The 22,323-nt window shown below is 36.1% G+C and overlaps 1 protein-coding gene across 4 annotated transcripts in view; it reads right to left on the bottom strand.

Annotated features, from left to right (window-relative positions):
- MEMO1 (mediator of cell motility 1) overlaps positions 1–22,323 on the bottom strand; it is a 123,263-nt gene that overhangs the window by 13,899 nt on the left and 87,041 nt on the right. For 2 of the 4 annotated variants that reach the window (XM_053891028.1, XM_053891026.1), the window contains one exon: positions 6,594–6,736. The exons of 1 other annotated variant lie outside the window; for it this stretch is intronic. In XM_053891028.1, the coding sequence (XP_053747003.1) occupies positions 6,594–6,736 (143 nt within the window). Of the gene's footprint in view, positions 1–1,245; positions 1,549–6,593; positions 6,737–22,323 lie in introns of all 4 variants that reach the window. One more of the 4 variants, XR_008418052.1, reaches the window with a different exon arrangement.

The following is a 22,323-nucleotide window of genomic DNA, read 5'->3' as shown; positions in this document are numbered from 1 at the left end:
TGAATGAACAATTAAATGAATAATCTTAGTCAAGAAAATTCTGACTCACTGTCAACTATAGTAAGAGTAATATCCTTGGAAGCAATCACAGTGAATATTCTTCGAACTTGAACTGCTTCAGGTTATACTAATGTATTCTTTTTCTTGCTTCAGGAAATAGCTATTAGTTTTAGCTGTCAATAAACCCTGTGACTGGGACACAATCATCTAATCTGAAAACTGCTACTCTTCAGGTGCAGAGTAAAATGCATGGACTTTGTGATAACCATTTGCTACTGGAAAGTCTTTTCTGCGTATTTCCAAGTTCGGAGCTGCCATTTCAAATGAATGAAGTTGGTCAAACCTGCCTTAATCATAAGTGAAAAGGGTAACTATATTTGAAAATGCTGCCTTGTTCGTATGGACAGTTTTCAATGTAACATTCACTTAAAAGCTACTTCTGAAGAGAAAAATACAGAAAATGTTTCAAATGTTTTAAAATATTAAATCAGCATGTGATTTAAAAAGAAGGACAAAATACACAGAAGATTGATGAGCAAATGTTTAACATTTTGCTATCTACCTCTTGCTACTCTTTAGGTAGCTACCTTGCATTTTGTAGCTGAAGAATTGAGTAGAAATACTTATGAGCTCTAAATAATATATTGACTAAGTAGCTAAATCCACACTACATATAGCTACTACACTGAAAAAATACCTTACTTAAACAGCTCAAACTGTCTTTACAATAATTTTTAAAAATTGTACAAGCATTTAAAAATTACTTGAGTAATTCATTCTGGTCACTACACATACAGAAAACATCTAATCTGAAGTAAATAGTTTACATCATCCTAGCCTACATGTGTATATAGGTGTGGGTTGGTGTGCATGCGCTCATGCATGCACACACTTTAGCTACACACCTCTTGGAATTTGAATGCAAAAAAAAAAAAAAACACTTTTGTATCTAATTATTAAAAAGTTTATCCAGATTTTATTTAGTGAGAAATAAGAGACATGACAACACTAGCACAATACACTGTTTATCAAATGCACCTTTAATCAAATATTTATTGATTTAAAATATATTATGATTTCATATAACTCATGATCAGACATTTGTTTTATAATACTTCTAACATTCAGTAAAGCTTATGCATCTAAACTGAGTAAATACAGTTGCCTATGTACCTGGAGAACTGGACTTGCATATTTTTATAAGTATGAATAAAGCATATCACATAGTAAGAGAAAATTACTTACCTGAAACTTATCCTTTCAGAAGGTACACTGGGAAAATGGATTCTTTGAGCCCCTGTTTCAACTCCAAGTATGAGCTTTCTAGCTTTAAGAGCCATTGACACTGCCCCTAGGGGCAGCACAAGCTTTGGAACTCCCCTAGTGAGTATGTCAGTAGTTTCTTCAGGTGCCTTCCCTCAGTTCTTTTCAAATTCAAAAGATGAGAGGAAAAATAACCCAAGAAAAAAAAAATCCTGTAAAGCAGAAACCTTACTCTTTGAGGGAAGGAGGGTAGCTCATTTGTGAATCCATTCCAGAGCACGCTTTCTGAGAAAAAGAAATACAGGTAAGTAATTTTCCCATCTCCAAAGGTGACTGGTGATTAATGAGTGGATTCACAGAGTGTGGAGAGTAAGCTCCAGGGATGTCTGTTTAACACACAACAATCAACTAATGAGGACAAACATAACAATGAATGGTACAAGAACCAACACTACTTTTTAAGTACCTCAAAACAAAAAGTAAAAAAATATCAAATACCTCAACATTAAGCTATACACTGGATTGTAGAAATAAACAATGAGCTTGGAAAGTTGATCAATAAACCTCCCAAAAGATTAGTCAACAAGACAGACTTTCAGACATATGTCCAGTAAAAACTGTACTATTATACATTCACTTAGTCACTTTATGTTTATATATTAAAATATTTTCAATTATTTGAGTTAACCTCACAACAACTTGTGAGATAGACTATGAGGCCATTCATTCTATACTAAGGGCCTAAACTGGGGACATTCATAATTGAAATCATAAAAAACTATAGTCCTTACATTCTGAAGTCTTAGTTATAATGTAAAAAAAAAGTCTTCTCTCATACTTGCAAAAAATCAAAAACTTAAATATGTCAAATTAGTATGTATGAAATTTGAGAAGACGAATATGAAAGCTTCGATAAGATGTATTTCTGAAATTAGCTAACTTATACTCAAACCAATTTCAATATTTAGAAAATAGTAATACCCTAGTATACTCCTAAGAGACTGACAACAGAAAGGAAAAAGAGCATGCATGAATAATCACTCGTTAATACATATTAAAGTAGAAATCTGAACTAAGATATAAAATCATAAATATTTAAGGGAATGCCACTTTTAATAGATGACACATACTTATAAAAGAGAAATTATGTAAACTTAGACAAATAAAAGTTTATATGTAAAAATCCAAAATTGCTGAAGTGACTGTAGTAAACTTTATTCATATTTTAATAATTTATCATTAACATTTACCAAGTAAATTTACTGAAGTTGATTTGCACTTAAAACCACCATAAAAGAAAAATTACATAGAAGAATGAATCAACTTTAAAATTTCAATTTCTGTTAGATCCAGTTTCATTTAGAAACATCTTAGAAGTTAAAAATGTTAATGAAAGCTATCAATAATCTAAATTTGAAAATATGAATTTCAGAGCGATCAGAAAAGTTCAAACATTGTGTGTGTGTGTGTGTGTGTGTGTGTGTGTGTGTGTGTGCGTGCGTGGAGAGAGAGACAGAGAGAGAGAGAGAGAGAGAAGAGCAAAACTGAAAGTTAGGAAAACAGAATGAAAATTCTACCAATTAGAAAAACTAAAATAGGGCCAGTCAAAATTCTCTTATATGGAGCCATCTTATAGGACAAGAAACTTGATCAGAAAAAGTATAGGGGTCACATTACCTAACCAGAGTAAAGATCAATTACTAGCAGCAAATGTCCTTCACTTATGCCACAATCCCTGGTAGCAGCAAGAAGGGTGAAATGAGGTAGGATTATGAAAAGTGTTACTAGGAAACATCACTCTATTGGGCTGACTAATGAATTTCCATGTGGATTAGACTTACGATAAAATAAAAGGCGAGAATTGAAATGCTGAGGGTTTGGGTGGGTGGGGGGGGGGGGGAGGATGCGGATTCAAATGAAGGGACAGAAAGAAGGGGCATAATGTAATCCAGGTTTCTACTCTCCCTTAGTTTTTCCCACCCAAAAAGAAAACTTGAGAATATTTTAGTCTTTCTGCTTTTTCTCTCTCTAATGCCATTTTCAAGTCCACATAAAATTTAAATGGGATCTGAGAGATGGAACATCTTTAAAACAAAGTACAATTGAAAAAAAAAAAAAAGTCATTCTTGTAATGGACACTGGCTAACAAATAGAATCAACCAGGCAAAACCCTGCCAATTACATACAGGTTTCCCACTGTCTCTGTCACCAAATTCCCTGCTTTATTTTTAACAGAAGCTGGACATAATATAAACAATGACTAGAAATGAAATTTGTTGTCTCTGCCAGGACTCTAATCCACTATTCAACAAAAACAAAATTCCACTGTATATATCTGAGTAATTTGTCAACTGTACCATAATCAATTTTTTTTCAAAAATCAGCTATTTAGAAATATACAGTGTGTTGACAGCTTAACTCAATGATACTTTGAAAATCTCTGAATATTTGAGGAAGTGAATCCTTCCTATGAAATGATTTACAATTCAGTGTTACCATTAATATGATATAGTAAAAGCAATCTATATAGTATGTTTACAAAAAAAGAAAAAAAGACAGAAGAAGAAACCATTAAGAAATATCTTCACAAGAAAAAGCTAGTTTTTTGAAGTGGGAGTATAGCATCCATTAATACAGAAAAGATGACCAACACCACCAGAGCATGAATTTAAGAAACATGAAAATTTCTGAGACATTTTAACCCATAACTAGCCCATGATTCATATTACTTCAATTAGGCACATAAAATAGAAAATAAATCTTACTTTATAAAAATGACAGTTACTATTACAATTATAGAGGGAAACACCAATTTTGAAATAGTATCCATGCAATACCTTGCACTTATCACCAGACCTTCATCAACTTTCCCAATAAGAATTAGTACAGTGCTTTTTTCATAAGTACAAAATAAGCACTTAATGGGTATTATTAGTGATAGTCATACTAGAAAAACAAACACTTGGAAAAGTTCTATTACTTAACCACCAAATGTAAATATAAATATGTTTTAGTTTCTGGATAATTCTCATAACATCTACCAATCTTTGGAAACTTGGGGTTCTTTTTTGTAATTATCACCAGGAAATCTTATAATTTAAATACCAAAATTTTCTAGAACACAGATCAAACGGCCTAAATAATTTTCTAAAAACCTAGGTAGGGTATAAAACAAAATTCATCTCTCTCTCTCTCAATATTGTACTTAAATATAGTAATGAACTAGGGCTTGTTTGCTTTAGAATTCATTATTGAGGTGAAAAGGATGATTTTACAGAGAAGAGCACTATTATAGCATTATACTGATTTTTGTGTGGATTTATGCTGTGAGTGCACATGGTACCAACCTAGAGGGAGAACTTCAATTCTGAAGAACAGTATCAGGGGAACTAACTACTTAAATCTTAAAAGTAAAGTGATTCATAGAGGTCTTAAAAGTGAAGAGGGACGGGTCACATGCTTTAAGAATTTTTAATTTCTGGGGCACCTGGGTGGCTCAGTAGGTTAAGCGTCCAACTTCAGTTCAGGTCATGATCTCACAGTTCATGGATTCGAGCCCCACATCAGGTTCTGTGCTGACAGCTCAGAGCCTGGAGCCTGCTTTGGAGTCTGTGACTCTCTCTGTCTCTCTCTCTCTCTCTCTCTCTCTCTCTCTGCCCCTTCCCTCCTCAAGCTCTGTCTCTCAAAATATAAATAATAAAAAAAAATTTTTTTAAGAATTTTTAATTTCTAAAACATATGGACATGCTTTACTACCAATGTAAATTCAGAATACTAAGAAAAAGAGCCCTTTTTTCAATGATATAGTTTTTAAGATCAACTATGACTAAACTTCAGAATTTCTAAGAAAAGAACTCTTTTTAAGCAAATACCTAGCCCTCAGATCTAAGTAATATACTTATAATCCATAAAAAAAAAAAAAAAAAAAAACTTCTGCCAAAGGTAGCAAACTAGCCAATAGAACTGATTACTAAACACCCCTGAGAACCTCTTAGGGAGTTTGGCAAGGTAGTACAGCTACCTGCATACCTTAAACCTGGGCTTCACCACCTCAGCTCTACTGACATTTTGGGCAGGATAATTCTTTGATGTGGAAGGCTGTCCTGTGTACTATAGGATGTTTATGAAGCAGCTTCTCTGGACTCTACTCAGCAGATGCCTAAAGCATCCCCGCTTCCCACCTCCACCCCATTGTGATGACCAAAAATGTCTCCAGACATTTCCAAATGCCCCCTCAGAGGACAATCAGCCCCAGACGAGAAATCAGTGACTTAAACCCCAATACTTATCTATACCATTAGGGAGGATGGTTCTCTTAAAATGAAATCTCAAAACCACTCACAGAGCAAGGTAAGAGAAAATATCAGCCTAACCAGGCCAGATAAATATTCTCAACTCTAGGAATCAATGCTTAAGACATATAAAAGCCAGGCCTCCCTATATCTCATTGAGGATGTTTTTCTGGCCATTCTAGTACTATATCTTAAAATTTATAGTCTTGTGCCTTCTGTTTTCTCTATAATCAAAGAAATAACTGAAGGATGAATAGATATTGGCATTCTTAAGCCAATGAGAGATGTCCTAAAAGGAACAGGATTCAGAAATAATCCAGAACAGCAATGGATAAAGGAGAGCAAATTGTATCCAAAGAAATCAAAAATCAAAATTTACTAAAAGAAGCATCCACAAATGTCTCACTTATTTTATGATCTATTCACTGTTAAGTTTCCTTACTCTTTTTATTCACAATAATAACAAAAATCACTTCAGAATCCTTACCCTTATAAACCATTACCAATGAAGACCACAGTGCTAATAGCCAACCTGTTACAATCTTTGTAGGGTAGCTCTAAGCTAATAGCAGAAATTAAGCACCAAAAGAAAAATAGAAAGAAAAAATACACTAATTACAAAAAAAGAAAGGTGGTAAAGGACTGGCATAGCACAAAGCGCTCTCCTATCTTCTAAAGAAGAACATTTGTTTTATCTACCAAAAAACTAACTTCAGAGCATCTACCACACAACTCTACCTGGAAATAGGGTTAAAAGATCTTTACTCCCACTTTCGTAAGTAGCTAAGCAAGGATGCCCTCACAGTGTGAATCCAATTATACCAGTCGCCTTTGGAAATGTATCCATGACCCACTATCATAATCTGATCCTTTTTAAATGACCAAAAGACTTTTTTATTCACTTTGAAGTATTGTGGCTAAAAGTAAAACTCTCCAAGGAAAGTGATAAGGAACAGAAAATCAGAGCTTACAGTGAAAAGATACCATTAAGCACAAGTATATAATATCTACCATGATATGTTAACATCTAGAACTTACCCCAATGGCAGAAATCAGAAGAAACCACAAAGAGATTACTAGGATCCGCTAGATATTTACTGAAGAGTTTTCCGAATTCCTGTTCTTTTGACTCACTCAGAGCTCCAACCAGTACAGGAATAATGGTAAACTCATCCTTATGGCTTAAAGAAAACAGAAGAAGAAAAAAAAAAAAAAAGTCATTTAAGAAGTATAAGAATAAAAATAGTTTTCCAGTGTGTTGGCACTAAAAGTGGAACATTATTAATTGTGGTAAGGATAATATACATATTATTGAATTTTTTAATCTGCAAATAAAATGTTTAAAGAAGACCATTTAAAAATAAGAGAGAGACACAATACTAAAAATATCTATTTAAATTACAGAAATATACAATACTCTTTAGGTAAACAAAGCTATTTTACTACTAGGTATAATAATATCCTCAAAAATAAAAATAAGCCCATCAGACCATCACCAAGTCAAGTCTTTTCAACTACCAAGCAAAGCTACAATCATCTGCCCAATCCTTCCACAATTTTAAAAGAGCATTAAACTCTTCCTCAATATTTTAATCCTATCCTGTTACAAATACCACGACTTCTGGCACTTCTATGACCTTGCCAAGTGAGACCTACAGAACTTAACCCTTGGCTTCCGTAAGATACACCAAGTGCACCTTATACCTATACTAACTAATAAACACATACAGGACAGTCTGACGATACAACTCAAAATTCACTGGTCTCTAGGGTGGACACAGAATTCAAGGAAGTAGGTATTAATTTCTAGCAGCAAGAAAAAGACACCACAACCACCCACAATGTTTATGACATATCCACAAGTCCCTTTTTCACTCTACAGATTGACAGATTTATGGAAAAGGAACAGAGCAGATTAATAAAGAATAACTATGATGGGCTATAGAAACAGACGTTTACCCCAAACCTTTTAAAATTTTCATTGTTGTGAAATTTTACTTACATATATTCAATATTATTTATATTCTAAATGATCCCAGATTGGAATTTTAGAAGCGTGAATCATGTTTGTCTGACTTGTTCTGAACAGGACTTTAAAAAAAAAAAAAAATCACCATTATAATAAATGCTTTTTAATATGATAATCTGACACTTAACTGATGTAGGACAAACAATTCATAAAAGGGTTTTTAAAAATACGAAATTTTAGTTTATTCCCCAAATAAGTGTTAGCCCAGCTTCATAAAGCTAAATTCAGGGCACCCAAGCACCTCCCCCATAAAGGCCCCCTTACCCTTGTCAATTGCGAAATAAACAGATCATACAGATCTCCAGTCCCTCTGCAATGCAGGGGCTTCTTGGGCAGAATCTGCATCTATGGAGTAAGAAAAAAAGAGGAAGCTGGCAGAGGAAGCTGCCATGGAATATCTCTTTCTCTGACTCTTTCACCAGTTTGCTTTACAACTGCAGGAAGGAATAGGGGCCCTTCAGTAAGCTAAGAGTGATTATCACTTGAAAGAAAAGAATTTGAGCTCTAGTAAAAATTCAAGAAGACTGTTATGAATTGTTCTAACTTCAAGTACTACCTACATAAATTTAAAAAAAACTAAGATCATCAAAGAGTGTAAGTAATTATGACATGGTAGGGATGCAATTATATAAGAGTATTAAAAAACAAGAAGTCAGAAGAAATAGGTTCAAGTACCATCTCCATCATATAATAAAAGTTGAGAGGGTGGGTAAATCACTAACCTAAAAATGCATTTTACCTTATCTGTCAAATGATCATAATTACAATATCTATTTTCTGAAACTATTATGAAGTGAGCAACGCTATAGGAAAAGTAGTTTATCAACAGTAGTTGGCTCACTCTGAAGAAATAATACATGTCTACTATTCCATACAGCCACCAAACCATTCAATTAACCTCGGTCTCATCTTGCAAGTCTATACGAAGGTAAAAGGCTCAAACTACTCAGAAATCTAAGCTTTGAATCAAGATCCATCTATCTACTTCTTCGTCATTTCTCTTTAAAAAATTACTTGTTTTATCTTCTCACAAAGCATGAATTAGAAAAATGAGTATTTGGCTTTGAAATATAATATTCCTAGGCTCTAGAATACAAGTTGTCAAGTTGGTTTTTCCCAGTGAAGGAGTACAAAATCTTGCCCTCAGAAAACAATGATAAAACTGTCAAAAATAACCATTTTGTGGCTCTAGAAATTCAACAAGGCAAAAAACACAACGAGAAGAGTTTATCAGCGTAAAATAAGTGAACATCTTGGGAAGAACAGTGGAAGTCTGGCATCTTACCAGGAGCTGCCTCCATCCTCCTGCCCCAATCCACCAACATGGCAGAGGCTGCCTATGAAAATCAGCAGCTTCACTGCTAAAAGGGGCTGACTTTGACTTGGAGGACAGAGCAGAATACTCACACTCAGCACGAAACAGAAAAGCCCACAGCTCTTGTAGCCTGAGGTTATGGAACCACTTGAGGCAACCCACAAACCTAGAAATTTAACATGGAGATTCTGGAAAGGAGAGAGCCACGCAGGGACCAGATAAATTCATTTATTCTGAGGAAAGGATTGATGTCCTCCACAAAACCCCATGTGACTAGAAGGCAGCAAGCACAAATGTACAGGGGAGACCCCTAAGGTCCCTAGCTCCCCCCAGAATGCCAGCTAATTAGGAGGTTAAGAGCATATCCAAGGCAAATTAGAGACCTGAGAAAAACCAACATCTCCCACATCCTAGGCTGCCTGGAAATCTGCATGAATACACAGGAAGACCAGAGAAGACCCAATAGAAAGTAAAGGAGGCAAGCTAGAAAATGGCCCAAATTTTGAACATACTCCCCAAAATATACACAATCCTCCAGCAGAGGACAAAAGCCTTACTGGCTCAAGGTGTTCAATTACAACTTCCAACCAATCATTTACTAAGCACTAAGCAATGCAGACACAGAAATGAACTCTAGAAAGCCAAAGTTCATAAGAATTTTTAAAAAGTTGAGGAGATAAATCCGTAGCCGCACATTTTAGGAGACAGAAATTCTGTAGATAAAGCCAATCAAGTTACTTAAACAAACAAACAAATGAAAAGTGAATGAATGAATGAATGAATGAATGAATGAATGAAACAACTACCACCACTACTACCACCTGCAGAAAATTTTAATAAAACCAGAATCAAGGGGTGACTGGGTGGCTCAGTCAGTTAAGTGTCCAATTTCAGCTCAGGTCATGATCTCACAGTTCATGAGTTAGAGCCCTACATTGGGCTCTGTGATGAAAGATCAGAACCTGGAGCCCGCTTCAGATTCTGTGTCTCCCTCTCTCTGCCCTTTCCCTGCTTGTGCTCACTCTCATTATCTCTCTCAAACATAAATAAACATCAAAAAAATTATATTAAAACTGGAATCAAGCTGCTATAAGATATAAAAAGTCCAGTTGTAAGAAAAAATTATGAGCCACAGAAACAGGACAATGTGACAGATTATCAGGGGGGAAAAAAAGTAACCAATAGATAGAAGCTGTATCCACGTGAGACCAGATTTAGCAAAGACTTCAAAACAATTCCTATAAATACGTTCAAAACATCAAGGAAACCATGCTTTAAAAAGTTAAAATATGGCAATGACTAAATAATTAATGAATATCAACAAAGAAATGCAAGCTATTTAAAAGAATTAAATAGAGGGGAGCCTGAGTGGCTCAGTCAGTTAAGTGTCCGACTTCAGCTCCAGTCATGATTGTGGTTCGTGGGTTCAAGCCCTACGTTGGGCTCTGTGCTGACAGCTTGGAGCCTGCTTCCGACTTTATGTCTCCCTCTCTCTCTCTCTCTGCCCCTCCCCTACTTATGCGCTCTCTCACACGCGCGCTCTCTCCTCTCTCTCTGTCTCAAGAATAAACATTAAAAAGGAGGGGGGGCACCTGGGTGGCTCAGTAGGTTAAGCAGTTAAGCATCCAACTTCGGCTCAGGTCATGATCTCCTGGTTTGTGGGTTCAAGCCCCGCATCTGGCTTTGTGCTGACAGCTCAGAGCCCAGAGCCTGCTTTAGATTCTGTGTGTCTCTCTCTCTCTCCCTGCCCCTCCCCTGCTCGTGCTCTGTCTCTCTCACTCTCTTAAAAATAAATAAACATTAAAAATTTTTAAATAAAAAATAAAAGAATCAAATGGAAATTTTAGAGTTGAAAAGTACAACAACTGAAATTAAAATTTACTAGATGGTCTGAAAAGCAGATTCAATATTACATAAAAAATCAGTGAAATTAAAGATAAAACAAATAATTGAACCTGTAGAGAAAAAAAAAAAGATTGAAGGGAAATGACCAGAGCATTAGAGACTTGTAGACAACATCAAACACACTAGATGCATACAATGAGAGTCCCAAAAAGTACAGTAAAAGACTTAAAAGAAATAATGGCTGAAAACTTTCCAAATTTCATGAAAAACATTGATCGACAGTTTCAAGAGACTCAACAACCCAAAATATGATAAGCACAAAGAGATCCCCATCTAGATACACTGTAATGAAACTGAGGAAAACCAAAGACAAGGAAAAAATCTTAAAAGCAGCAAACGGAAAATGACTCATTACTTAACAGGATAGTGTTTTCAACAAACAGTACTGGAACCACTGCATATCCATATGAAAAAAAAGTACATTAGACCTTTACCTCATACTATATACAAAAATTAACTCAAACTGGGTAATAAACATAACTATTAAGAGCTAAACTAAGAACACTTCTGGAACAGGGGTCAGCAACAATCTTTTCAAAGGAGCCGTAAAGTAAATATTTTATATTTTCTGGGCCATACAATCTCTGTAGCTGCCAAAGTGTCACTGTAAACAGAAAGCAGCCACATATGTAAATGAGTGGGTATGGATGGCTATCTTCCAATAAAACATTTACAATAACAAGTTGTGGGCCAGATGTGGTCTGCAGGCTATAGTTTGCTGATTCCTGTTCAAGAAGAGAAAAATCTCTGTGACCCTGAATTAGACAAAGATTTCTTTTTTTTTTTTTTTTTTTTTTTTTTTTTAGATAGGGAGAGAGAACAAATGGGGGAATGGGGAAGAAGGAGAGAGAGGGAGACGGAGAGGGAGAGGGAGAGGGAGAGGGAGAGGGAGAGGGAGAGGGAGAGGGAGAGGGAGAGGGAGAGGGAGAGGGAGGGAGAGAGAGAGAGAGAGAGAGAGAGAGAGAGAGAGAGAATCCCAAGCAGCCTCCATGCTCAGAACAAAGCCCAACTCAGGACTCAATTCCCGAACACTGGGATCATACTCTGAGCTGAAATCAAGTCAGATGCTCAACTGACTGAGCCACCCAGGTGCTCCTAGACAAAGATTTCTTAAATATGATACCAAAAGCAAAATCCACACGAGAAAAAAAGTGATAAAATTATTTCATCAAAACCTTTTGCTCTTCAACAGAGTGAAATAATCTGTATCTAGAATATGTAAAATCTCTCACAACTCAGTAAGAAGGCAAATTATCAAATTAAAACTAGAGCAAAATATATGAACAGACATTTCACAAAAGAAGACATAAAAATGACTAATAACCACACTGAAGAGTTGCTCAATATCATGAGTCACTGGAAATATGCAAATTAACACCAAGTCAGGTTATATATATCTATTAGAATGGTTGTAATCAAAAATGTTATTGTACTCTGACAATAACAGATACTGGCCAGTATGGGGAGAAACTGGAGACCTCGTGTTCCTGCTGGCATATAAAATGGTGCTGCTACTCTGCAAAATAGTTTGGCAGTTTCTGAAAGAGTTAAAACATAGATTTATATGACCCAGCTATATCATTCCTAAGTACTTATTCAAGAGAAACGAAAACATATGTTCACATAAAAACTTGTATGATGTTATTTATAACATTATTCCTAATAGCCAAAAATGGAATTGATCTAAGTGTCCATCAACTAGTGAATGGATAAAGAAAATATCACAGATTCATATAATGTAATAATTATTTGGCAATAAAAAGGAATGAACTAGCGATACATGCTAAAAGATTGGTGAACCTCAAAAACAGTATGCGAAGTGTAAAAGGATAGCTACGGAAGACATCTTGTAGGATTCCATTTACATGAAATTTCTAGAAAATGCAAAATTCTGGGGCGCCTGGGTGGCTCAGTCAGTTAAGCGTCCGACTTCAGCCCAGGTCATGATCTCACGGTTTGTGAGTTCGAACCCCGCGTCGGGCTCTGTGCTGACAGCTCAGAGCCTGGAGGCTGCTTCAGATTCTGTGTCTCCTTCTCTCTCTGCCCCTCCCCTGCTCATGGTCTGTCTCAAAAATAAATTTAAAAAATAAAAAAATAAAACATTAAAAAAAAAAAAAAAAGAAAATGCAAAATTCTATAGAGACAAAGCAGATAAATGGCTGCATAAGGTTGAGAGTTGGAGCCAGAACTGCCCTCAAAGGGACACAAGGTTTCTTTTTTGTGTAGTGCAAACATTCTAAAACTAGATTGTGAGAATGACTGCCCAACTCTGTAAATTTACTGAAAATCATTGAGTTGTACTCTTAAGTGAGTGAATTTTATAGGATGTAAAACATCTTTCAATAAATCTGTTAAAAGAAGAAAAAAGAAAACCCATCTTTGCCACTTGTAAGCTGTGCTACCTGCAGTAGGTTACCTAAAACTATCCTAAGCCTCAATTTTGTCATCAGTAAAAACAGACTTAATAATACTTGCCTTACAGGGCTCTTGTGAGCACTTAAGTAATGTAGAGTTAAGTTTTATCCCTTCTTTTTCTGTCCTATATCTTAAACCATGCTGCAGAAAATTAATACATCCAAGATGTGTAACAAACTAAAAGAAACTGAAATCCCAGAACCAAGAGAGGAGCACTCTCTTTAAAAACAAACAATATTACTATACCACCAATATTCTTAATGGCACAGAGCACTAAAAATCTATATTGGAATATTTGACGACCTTGACTGGGGCCACAGTCAGGAAGAAAAGTAAAATTTTAAGACCCAATACAAACCTAAGCTATAAGGAGGGTTAGAATTTCATTTAAAATAATGAGTCAGAAACTTATGGCAGGCTGGAACTGGGAAAAGAGGAATGGGACTTTTGTAGGAGAGTTAATAGACCTAGTCGGTCTGTTGCTCCAATTTTTAGAAGGGGCTGCTTGTAAAGACTGGCCCTTGGCTTTTACAATGTTCCCTATGGTGATTAAGCCTGCTTTACCACTTGGGACACTGTACCAGCTTGCCTGGATTGTAAACAAAATGATAATGGCAAACACGTACTTTCCTTCTGAGAGCAGAGAATCTCAGTAGCTGGAGCTAGTTATGCAAGCAGGGGGTCCCTACATGACCAGTCCCCAAACAAAATCCTGGAGTTTGAATCTTAGAGCAGGCTTTTCTGGACAGAAACACTGCACATGTGTTAAACTGACGGAGGAAACATGTTCTATTTAGCCCACCCTGTGAGAAGGAGAATGATGGAAGCATACACCTGGATTCCTCCAGATTCTGCCTGATGTGTCTTTTCCTTCTGCTGGTCCTGTTGTGTATCATACCTCTTTCAATAAACCATAACCATGAATAAACTGTGAGTCCTTCTAGTGAGTCTTCAAATGTGAGACTGGTGGTGGAACTCTTGAAACTGCGTTAAAGGCAAAGTGGCATAAAGGAACCATAACTGCAGAGGTTTAGGGAGTCTTCTAAAAAAAATAATTTCTCTCATCTTTTCTTCCTGATCAAATTCACCTTCAGACCACAGAGACATAGATATAGACTTTGTAAAGAATACTATGACTCACTCAAAGGAAGAACAAACTAAAAAGATCCAGAAAACATCAAGCAGAACCGAAGAACCGAGGAAGGAGGAGGAGAAAGGAAAAGGAGGAAGTAAGCTAGCTGTCAATGACAACTAAAAGTAACATTTAAGTCATTATAAATCTTTGCTGTATCATCAGGTAAGTAAATCTAATCAGATTATCAAAATAAATTTCAAAGGTTATATAGGCCTTTCTTAATTTCCATTTGAATAAGAATACTAAGAAAAAAGGTTTTTTACATGGGCAAAAATATCTCAGGTACTACTCAACCATCTGAAGCAAAATAATCCTATCATAAATTGGCCAAGCTTGCAATCCAAATTATAGAGAAATTTCAGTATTTTATTAGGAACAAGTCAACATTTCTATTCCCTATATTCTCTTAAACTGATACCTATTTCTAACTTTACCATCTCTGATAATGATATACAATTAGGCATTTCACTTTTGCACTCTTAAAATCACATTACTGCTCCAGACAGAAACATTTACCAAGTTCTATGATTCTAATCTTCAAATGTCTCCTATTATCTGCTCAGTTTGCTACCCCATCCACCACTGCCTTAGTTCAAAGTCCCATGACTTCTTTACTAAACTATTTCTTTCAATCTTTTCCAACTCTAATCCATCCTTCACCATCACACCATCAAGGAGTAGTATTCGGGGTTCCTGGCTGGCTCAGTTGGTACAGCATGCGACTCTTGATCTCAGGGTCGAGAGTTCAAGTCCCACACTGGACATGGAGCTTACTTTTAAAAAAAAGGAGTAATATTCTTATGATTCCAAGTTCCAACCATGTCCTCCCTTTGCTAAGCAACTTTTACTAGCTCTATACCAATCAGGGGATAAAATACAAATATCTTAAAATGACATTCAATGACCTCTATAATATGGTCCCAACCCACTGTTCCAACTAGCTAATCTTGCCCCTCTTACTGTATGTCTTACTGTATGTCTTTACAGGTCACTTACCCAAATGCCTCCAGCTTCAGGCTGGCATTATATACATGTTAAAAGGTGTATAAGGTATAAGATAACAGGAAGTGGCAGGACTAAGAGCCAACCAAAAACATTCATATATATAAGAAAATGTTTTCTAAATTTGCAGGCCAAACAAAAAAATCTATAGACATATCTCAGTTACTAGGCAAGCCTTCTGCAACTACATTAGGCCAAGGCAGGTAGCTCTCTATTCTTAAGCCCTGGGTTTTCCTACTCCTGTACTTTGTATTTACAGAAGTCCCTTTCCCACAGAAACCTTCTGCCCCATTCTGAGAAAACTTCAGCCATCTTCAAAGTCCACTCAAATGCTCTCTCTGCCATGAAGCAACCTGTGTGCTCTCCTAACTTCATCTCTCTGTTCCCACATCCCCTTTTTCTGATCCCACAAACTAAACTGCACTTAATACATTTTGAATTATATTACATTTATTTATATACATTTTTTAACTTTCTTACCAGGCTATATGCTGAGAAAAATATACCATGTTTGCTTATTTGTCTATTTCCCATTATTCTTTCCACAGAGATTAGTACAGCTAGGTAGCTCTATAACATTTGAAATGTTAACATATTAAATGTTAAAATAACCAAATGTTTTAAATCTTGACAGGAGAAATGTCTTAAGCCATTTTAAAACCAATCAAATTTTTATACATATTAACTAGAAAAACTTAAGGGAGGACAATCACCACTTGGGAGCCAAAATGAGTTTTGTTTACTAGCCTACAAAATTACTCCCCATATATAAAATACATTATTCTTAATTTGTGATTTAAACAAACATCATAAAAGGAGTTTCTCGTGTATTCCTGAGGTGGTGATAAAGAATTCCTTCTTTCAACCCAAAATAGCAAGTACTAAAGAATACAATCAGAGGTATCAACTGTTAAAAAGTTCTTCAGAAAAAGGGAAAATGATCTAAGTCAGAAACTCAGATCTACATCAATAAAGAAAGCAATAAAGCAACATCTTTAGTTTATTTCAGTTTATTTTTCTTATTTTTTTAAGTTTATTTACTTATTTTTGAGAGAGAGAGAGAGACAGACAGACAGACAGACAGACAGACAGAAAGCACAGATGAGCAGGGAAGGGGCAGAGAGAGAGAGAGAGAGGAAGAGAGAGAATCCTAAGTAGTCTCCACACTGTCAGAGCAGAGCCCTACACAGGGCTCAATCTCACCATTGTGAGATCATGACCTGAGCTGAAACCAAGAGTCTGATGTTTAACCAACTGAGACACCCAGGCACCCGTATTTTTCTTATTCTTAATTGATCCAAGAGATAACAATTCCTTCAAAACTTAATAGTAGCAACATGCTGTAATTATAGCTTACAAATGACTGCAGTATTACAAGGGACAGGAAGGACAAATAGGAAATACTGTTATAAGATACTTGTACTACCTATGAAACAGTACAGTGTTGTTTTAAAGTGCACTTGGATTCACTGCAAATGTATTTTGCAAACTTTAGAGCACCCACCAAAGGTTAAAAAAAAAGTACTATAACTGGTATGCTTAGAGGGGTAAAAAATGGAATCATAAAATGCTCACTTAAAACCACAGAAGGCAGAAACATTAACAGAAAGCAAAAAAGAAATAAAAAACAAGGGCAATAAGTAGATAGCAGTAACACATGTGAGAGATATTAATCCAAGTATACCAGTAATCCTTTAAGAGGTGAATGGATAAACTGTGATACATCCATAGAACACAATATTCTCAGCAATAAAAAGAAATAAGCTATCAAGCCAAAAAAAGACATGGAGGAATCTTGAAAGTATATTATTAAATCAAAGAAGCCAACTTGGGCTGCATATAGTATGGTTCCATTATATGACATTCCAAAAACAATATGACTATATACTATGGATACAGTAAAAAGGTAAATGGTTACCAGGGCATGGTTGGGGGGAGTGGAGGGGGAGAGGATGAACAGGCAGAGTACAGGGGATTTTTAGGACAATGAAATGATTCTGTATGGTACTATAATGGTAGATAACATGACATTAGGTATTTGGTAAAACCAATAAACTATGTAACACCAAAAGGGAACCCTAATTAAGCTATGGACTTAGGTATTAATAATGTATCAATATTTCTTCATCAACTGTAACAAATGTACACTAATGCAAGACATTAAGAACAGAGAAAATTGTTCAGTTAATAGTGTTTAATACCAAACCAAGCCATCGGATAGTGTTCTCACTCAAGAAACTCAAACATATAATCAATATGGACAAACATAAGAATTACAAGACTTCAGCTTAAATATCTGGGTAAACTACACAAAATCAAGTTGCTGGTTTTTTTTATAATAGTCTAAGCACTTCAAGAGTTATCAAATCCTAACCACACTGAATTTATAAGATTGACTAGAACCTAAAGCAGAAGATGGGACAGATTTAAGTACATTGTACTGTACTTTCAAGTTGTCTATGTTCCAAAATATTGGCAGTAACAAAAAGTAGTAAATGGCTAAGATAATAATGATGACTATTTTTATAATGAACATGAATGGTTTTAGAGTGCCATATTTCTCAATGGAACACTTTCAAAGTTACTAAAGCATTCTATTTACTCTGCACATTTCTCTGAACAAAAAATTGTGCAACTGAGGCAGAGGAATTGTTTTATATCTGGACTGTGGTGGATATATACAACTCTGCATTTGTCAATACTCACAGAATTCTGTGCCTTAAAGAGTACATTTTACTGTATATAAATTGCCAAAAAAATCAATTAAAATTTTAAACTGCAAACAAACAGTACATGAGTATAACACAGAAAGAATGTGGGGGGGGGGGGTGGAAAGACATTAAATGTAACTGAACAAGTAAAATAAAATGGAAAAAAAAGAAGAGCTGAGATCCAGTGCTGTTAATTTTCAGAGTTAACTCAATTTTTTCAAAATGGATCATTTCTACATATCCTAAATTAACTGTCTGAATACAATTATTAGCAATATAAAAATTATTATGAATTTCAATAGTAAAGATAATACATGGAAAAAAGGATCAAAATAAAGTACCTAAGATATTATCTCGTTTGCAGGTTTTATTCACACAAATAAATATGTATGTAAATCTTATATATATAATATATATATACACAAACATATATGCATACATATATTGTTAGCATATGCATAACAATTTCTACTACTAATCAACATTGGTTGAGGAGAAGCAGGGAGGCTTTAACTGTTCATTTTATTCTTTTTGATGCTGTTTACATTTTGAAGCCAAGTACGGTACTGTACAAGTATTTTTTTAATGTCAACAGGATCAAACCAAGCAAGGAGATTATGGGTCATATCATGTTTTCTCCTTTACACTACTCATTATTATTTTAAAAGTTGAAATGAGTATTGTTTTTTAAATCTGTTTAAGATAATACACAGAATTATAAGTAACACCTTAGGTATTTAATTTTTAAAAATCTGTAATGATTACAGTGAAAAAAATGAAAGAAAAGTTAGGAAATTAAATGGTCAATTGATTAAACTATTACATAAACATATACTACAAAGTCTATGTATACTCAATCAAAAAGAGTAAAAATGACATGGAAATATGGTCATGATATGAAAAGCAGCTAATAAAAAAGAACATCTCACCTCATTTTGGGAAAACTATTTAATGAAAGTATTGCAAATGGGAAGATCATTATTAATTCACTTAACAATTAATTACAGAAATCCTTTTGTGTACCAGGTACCGAGCTGGGCACGGAAGGTGAAGACAAGCTGCCCTCAGGCACAGAGAAGACTGGGGAATTACCAGCGATAGGCGACAAACAGGTAATCACCAAAAGAGCTATTTAACTGCAGTGGTACTATGGTAGGCTGCCTTTAGGTAACATCCCTGAAAATTCCTCCCACTTCTGAATGCTCATGCCACTCCTCCCATGAAAAGTAGAGTCTCTTTCTCCCTCCCCTTGAACCTAGCCTTGAAACTTGCTTGAATGAGTAGAATATGGCCTGACACTGTGCCAGTTCCAAGCCTAGATATTACAAGGCCTGAACAATTCTAGCCTGCTTTCTGGCTGCCCTGAACTGCCATGAACTTCATAATAGTCCAAGGCTATCCTGCAAGAGGACACCATGGGAAGAGAGAGGCCCTGAAGGGCAAGTGACAACAGGTGGAGATGGGAGATCACGAAGACGAGAACCAAGCTGCCTCAGCAGACAACCAGCATCACAGCCCCAGACAACAAGTGAAGGCATCTTAGAGCCTTCAGCCTACATCAGCCTGCTTCAACTGGCAGCAGATGAAACAGAGACGAGCTGCCAGCACTCACCCCTGACCAAATTTCTAGTTCAGGGTCATAAGCAAAAAAAAAAAAAAAACAAAAACAAAAACAAAGGCACTTTGAGGTGATTTGTTATGCTATATACAATAGGTAAGTGAGACGAACAATGGTGCTTAAAAAGGTTACTACTGGAACAGAAAACCTAAAACACTGGCTTTGAGGACACAGAGGCAGGCAGAATCTGAAAGGGCAGGAAGAAGACAGTAAACTGGAAGAGCAGTAAGGAAACTGCTATGCAAGACCAGGAGAAAAGGGGCCCGTATTATTTACTGTCAGAACAATTAGCATAATTACACACAATTCCAAGTAGTAACTTAGAACATTAAAAATATACCTAGTGAACACGCAGATCTAGCTAAGAAGATTTCCAGGCAAAAGATTCAAAGTGTCACTGGTTTCTCTATAGCCAAGTGTGAGAAGGTAAAAGAAGAATAACATGAGCTAAAGAGTTACATGCAGAATTTAAGCGAAAGATTTCTAAGCAGGAGCTGCCTAGTCGGAAAATAGCTGTTTCTCATCACTAGCCTCTACAGATAGCAAGAGACTGTCAAAGAAACAACATAAAGACAAAGAACAAATCCAGAGTGCTGCCAATAAATCATGGGCTCACAATCATCAAATCAAAAATTCATCTGTAAAACCTTTTATTAAGACCACAAAAAGACTTTTTTTAAGTTTACTTATTTTGAGAAAGAGTGAGAGTAAGCAGCAGAGGGGCAGAGAGTGAAGGAGAAAGAGAGAATCCCAAGCAGGCTCCACACTGTCAGCACAGTGTCCAATGCAGGCCTAGATCTCACAAACTGTGAGATCAGAACCTGAGCTGAGATCAAGAGTTGGACAGTTGGGGCGCCTGGGTGGCTCAGTCGGTTAAGCCACTGACTTCGGCTCAGGTCATGATCTCACGGTCCGTGAGTTCGAGCCCCGCATCGGGCTCTGTGCTGACAGCTCAGAGCCTGGAGCCTGTTTCAGATTCTGTGTCTCCCTCTCTCTGATCCTCCCCTGTTCATGCTCTGTCTCTCTCTGTCTCAAAAATAAATAAACGTTAAAAAAAAAAAAAAAAAATTTTTAAAAAAAAGAGTTGGACAGTTAACTGAATGAGCCCCCAAAACAGAAAGACTTAGTAAGGTAAGGCTTAAATACTCTCTTAGATAGGCAAAAGGGCTTCTAAGAACCTTACAGGACCCTAACTTGGGATCCAAAGTAGAGAGAGTCCTGTCACTGAAAGAACTGTGGATGCAATTTTTGTCTAATGGAATGCACTTATAAACTGATAAATAGAAAACCCACAGTATTTAATGGAGTTCTATCCGTTTGGACTAAAACAAACACTGTTCCAAATGAAAAGAGAGAGGCTTTTAGGTTTTCAAACTGTCACATACATGAAGCCGACTGAAATGGCTACTTGGGTGTAAACAAGGCCCATTTCTTACGGAGAAATAAAAATGAGTTAGTGAGTACAGCCAAGAGCCCAAAGGAGCAAGCTAAGAGCTGAGAAAAATAAGGAATTATGAAGCTGCAACCAGAAGCCACAAACAAGCCATAATCAAAGAACATTCTCTGTTCCCTGATCAGATTCCAGAAATGCTTTGGGTCAGAGGCTGCCATTCTTTCACTCTCCACTAGGAGGCTCTATTGTGATTAAGTGTTCCTGTCTCAAAATTGTATACTGAGTGTATGGCAGGGTGGGAATGGAGTAAAACTTGTCTTCTTAGTTCACAGGTACCCAAATCAAGAGGAGCTGTACCCAGAAAGCCTCATCCACATCTTAACCTCATGCAGATCATAAGGCAACAGACTTTGAACCTGAGGGTATAAATGAATGAGATTTCTGGGCATCTTAAGAGGGCTGAATACTGCATGTTGGATAAACACTGAATTGCCCACCAGAAGAACTGTGGTAATCCATCTGCAAAGATGGCTGCCAACAATTCTTCCTATTCCTGTATACACGTGCTACTTTTCTCATCAAGAAAAGTATTGATCATCTATTTCTAATCCTGAAACCAATATTATACTATATGTTAACTAACTAGAATTTAAAAAAAAAAAAAAAAAAAAAAAAGAGGCGGAATCTATTTATTTCTCCTTCCTTTAAATCTTGGCTGACATTGTGTTCTGCTTTAAAAAAGAGACTGTGATAAAAATAATGCCATGTAGTTTCAGACCTAGCCCTTAACAGGCTGAGAAACTTTTGTTTTTGTTCTCTTGCTACCAAAATCACCATGTAAACAAATCCAGGCTATCCTTCTAGACAGAAGCCAAGAAGAGAGAAAAGCCCTGGTTGATGAATGAACCAGCTACCTAGAGAACAAATGAGGTCAACTAACAACTAAAAACCAGCACTAAGGCCATCTTGGATCCTCTAACCCCATTCAGGTTACCTCAGTCAACTCTTCATGGACCAGAGCAAGGTGTCCCCTGCCTAAATTCTTGACCTAAAAATTATGAGCAATAAAATAGTTGTGATTTTCAGCCTCTAAGTTTTGGAGCAATATCTTGTGCAGTAACACATAACTAATATACACAGTGAGTGCACCAAAGGCTATAAAGGAAAAGCACTAGGTACCTTCTAGGTACTAGTCAGTATCAGAGATGCAAATGTAATCTGGGAGAGAGGGAAGGTCTCTTGAGA

Source organism: Panthera pardus, unplaced genomic scaffold (genome assembly GCF_024362965.1).
Source record: "Panthera pardus isolate Hobbes unplaced genomic scaffold, ASM2436296v1 HiC_scaffold_26, whole genome shotgun sequence".
NCBI lineage: Eukaryota > Metazoa > Chordata > Mammalia > Carnivora > Felidae > Panthera > Panthera pardus.
Note: the sequence above shows the minus strand (reverse complement) of the source record. Positions and strands in the feature narration are given on the sequence as shown.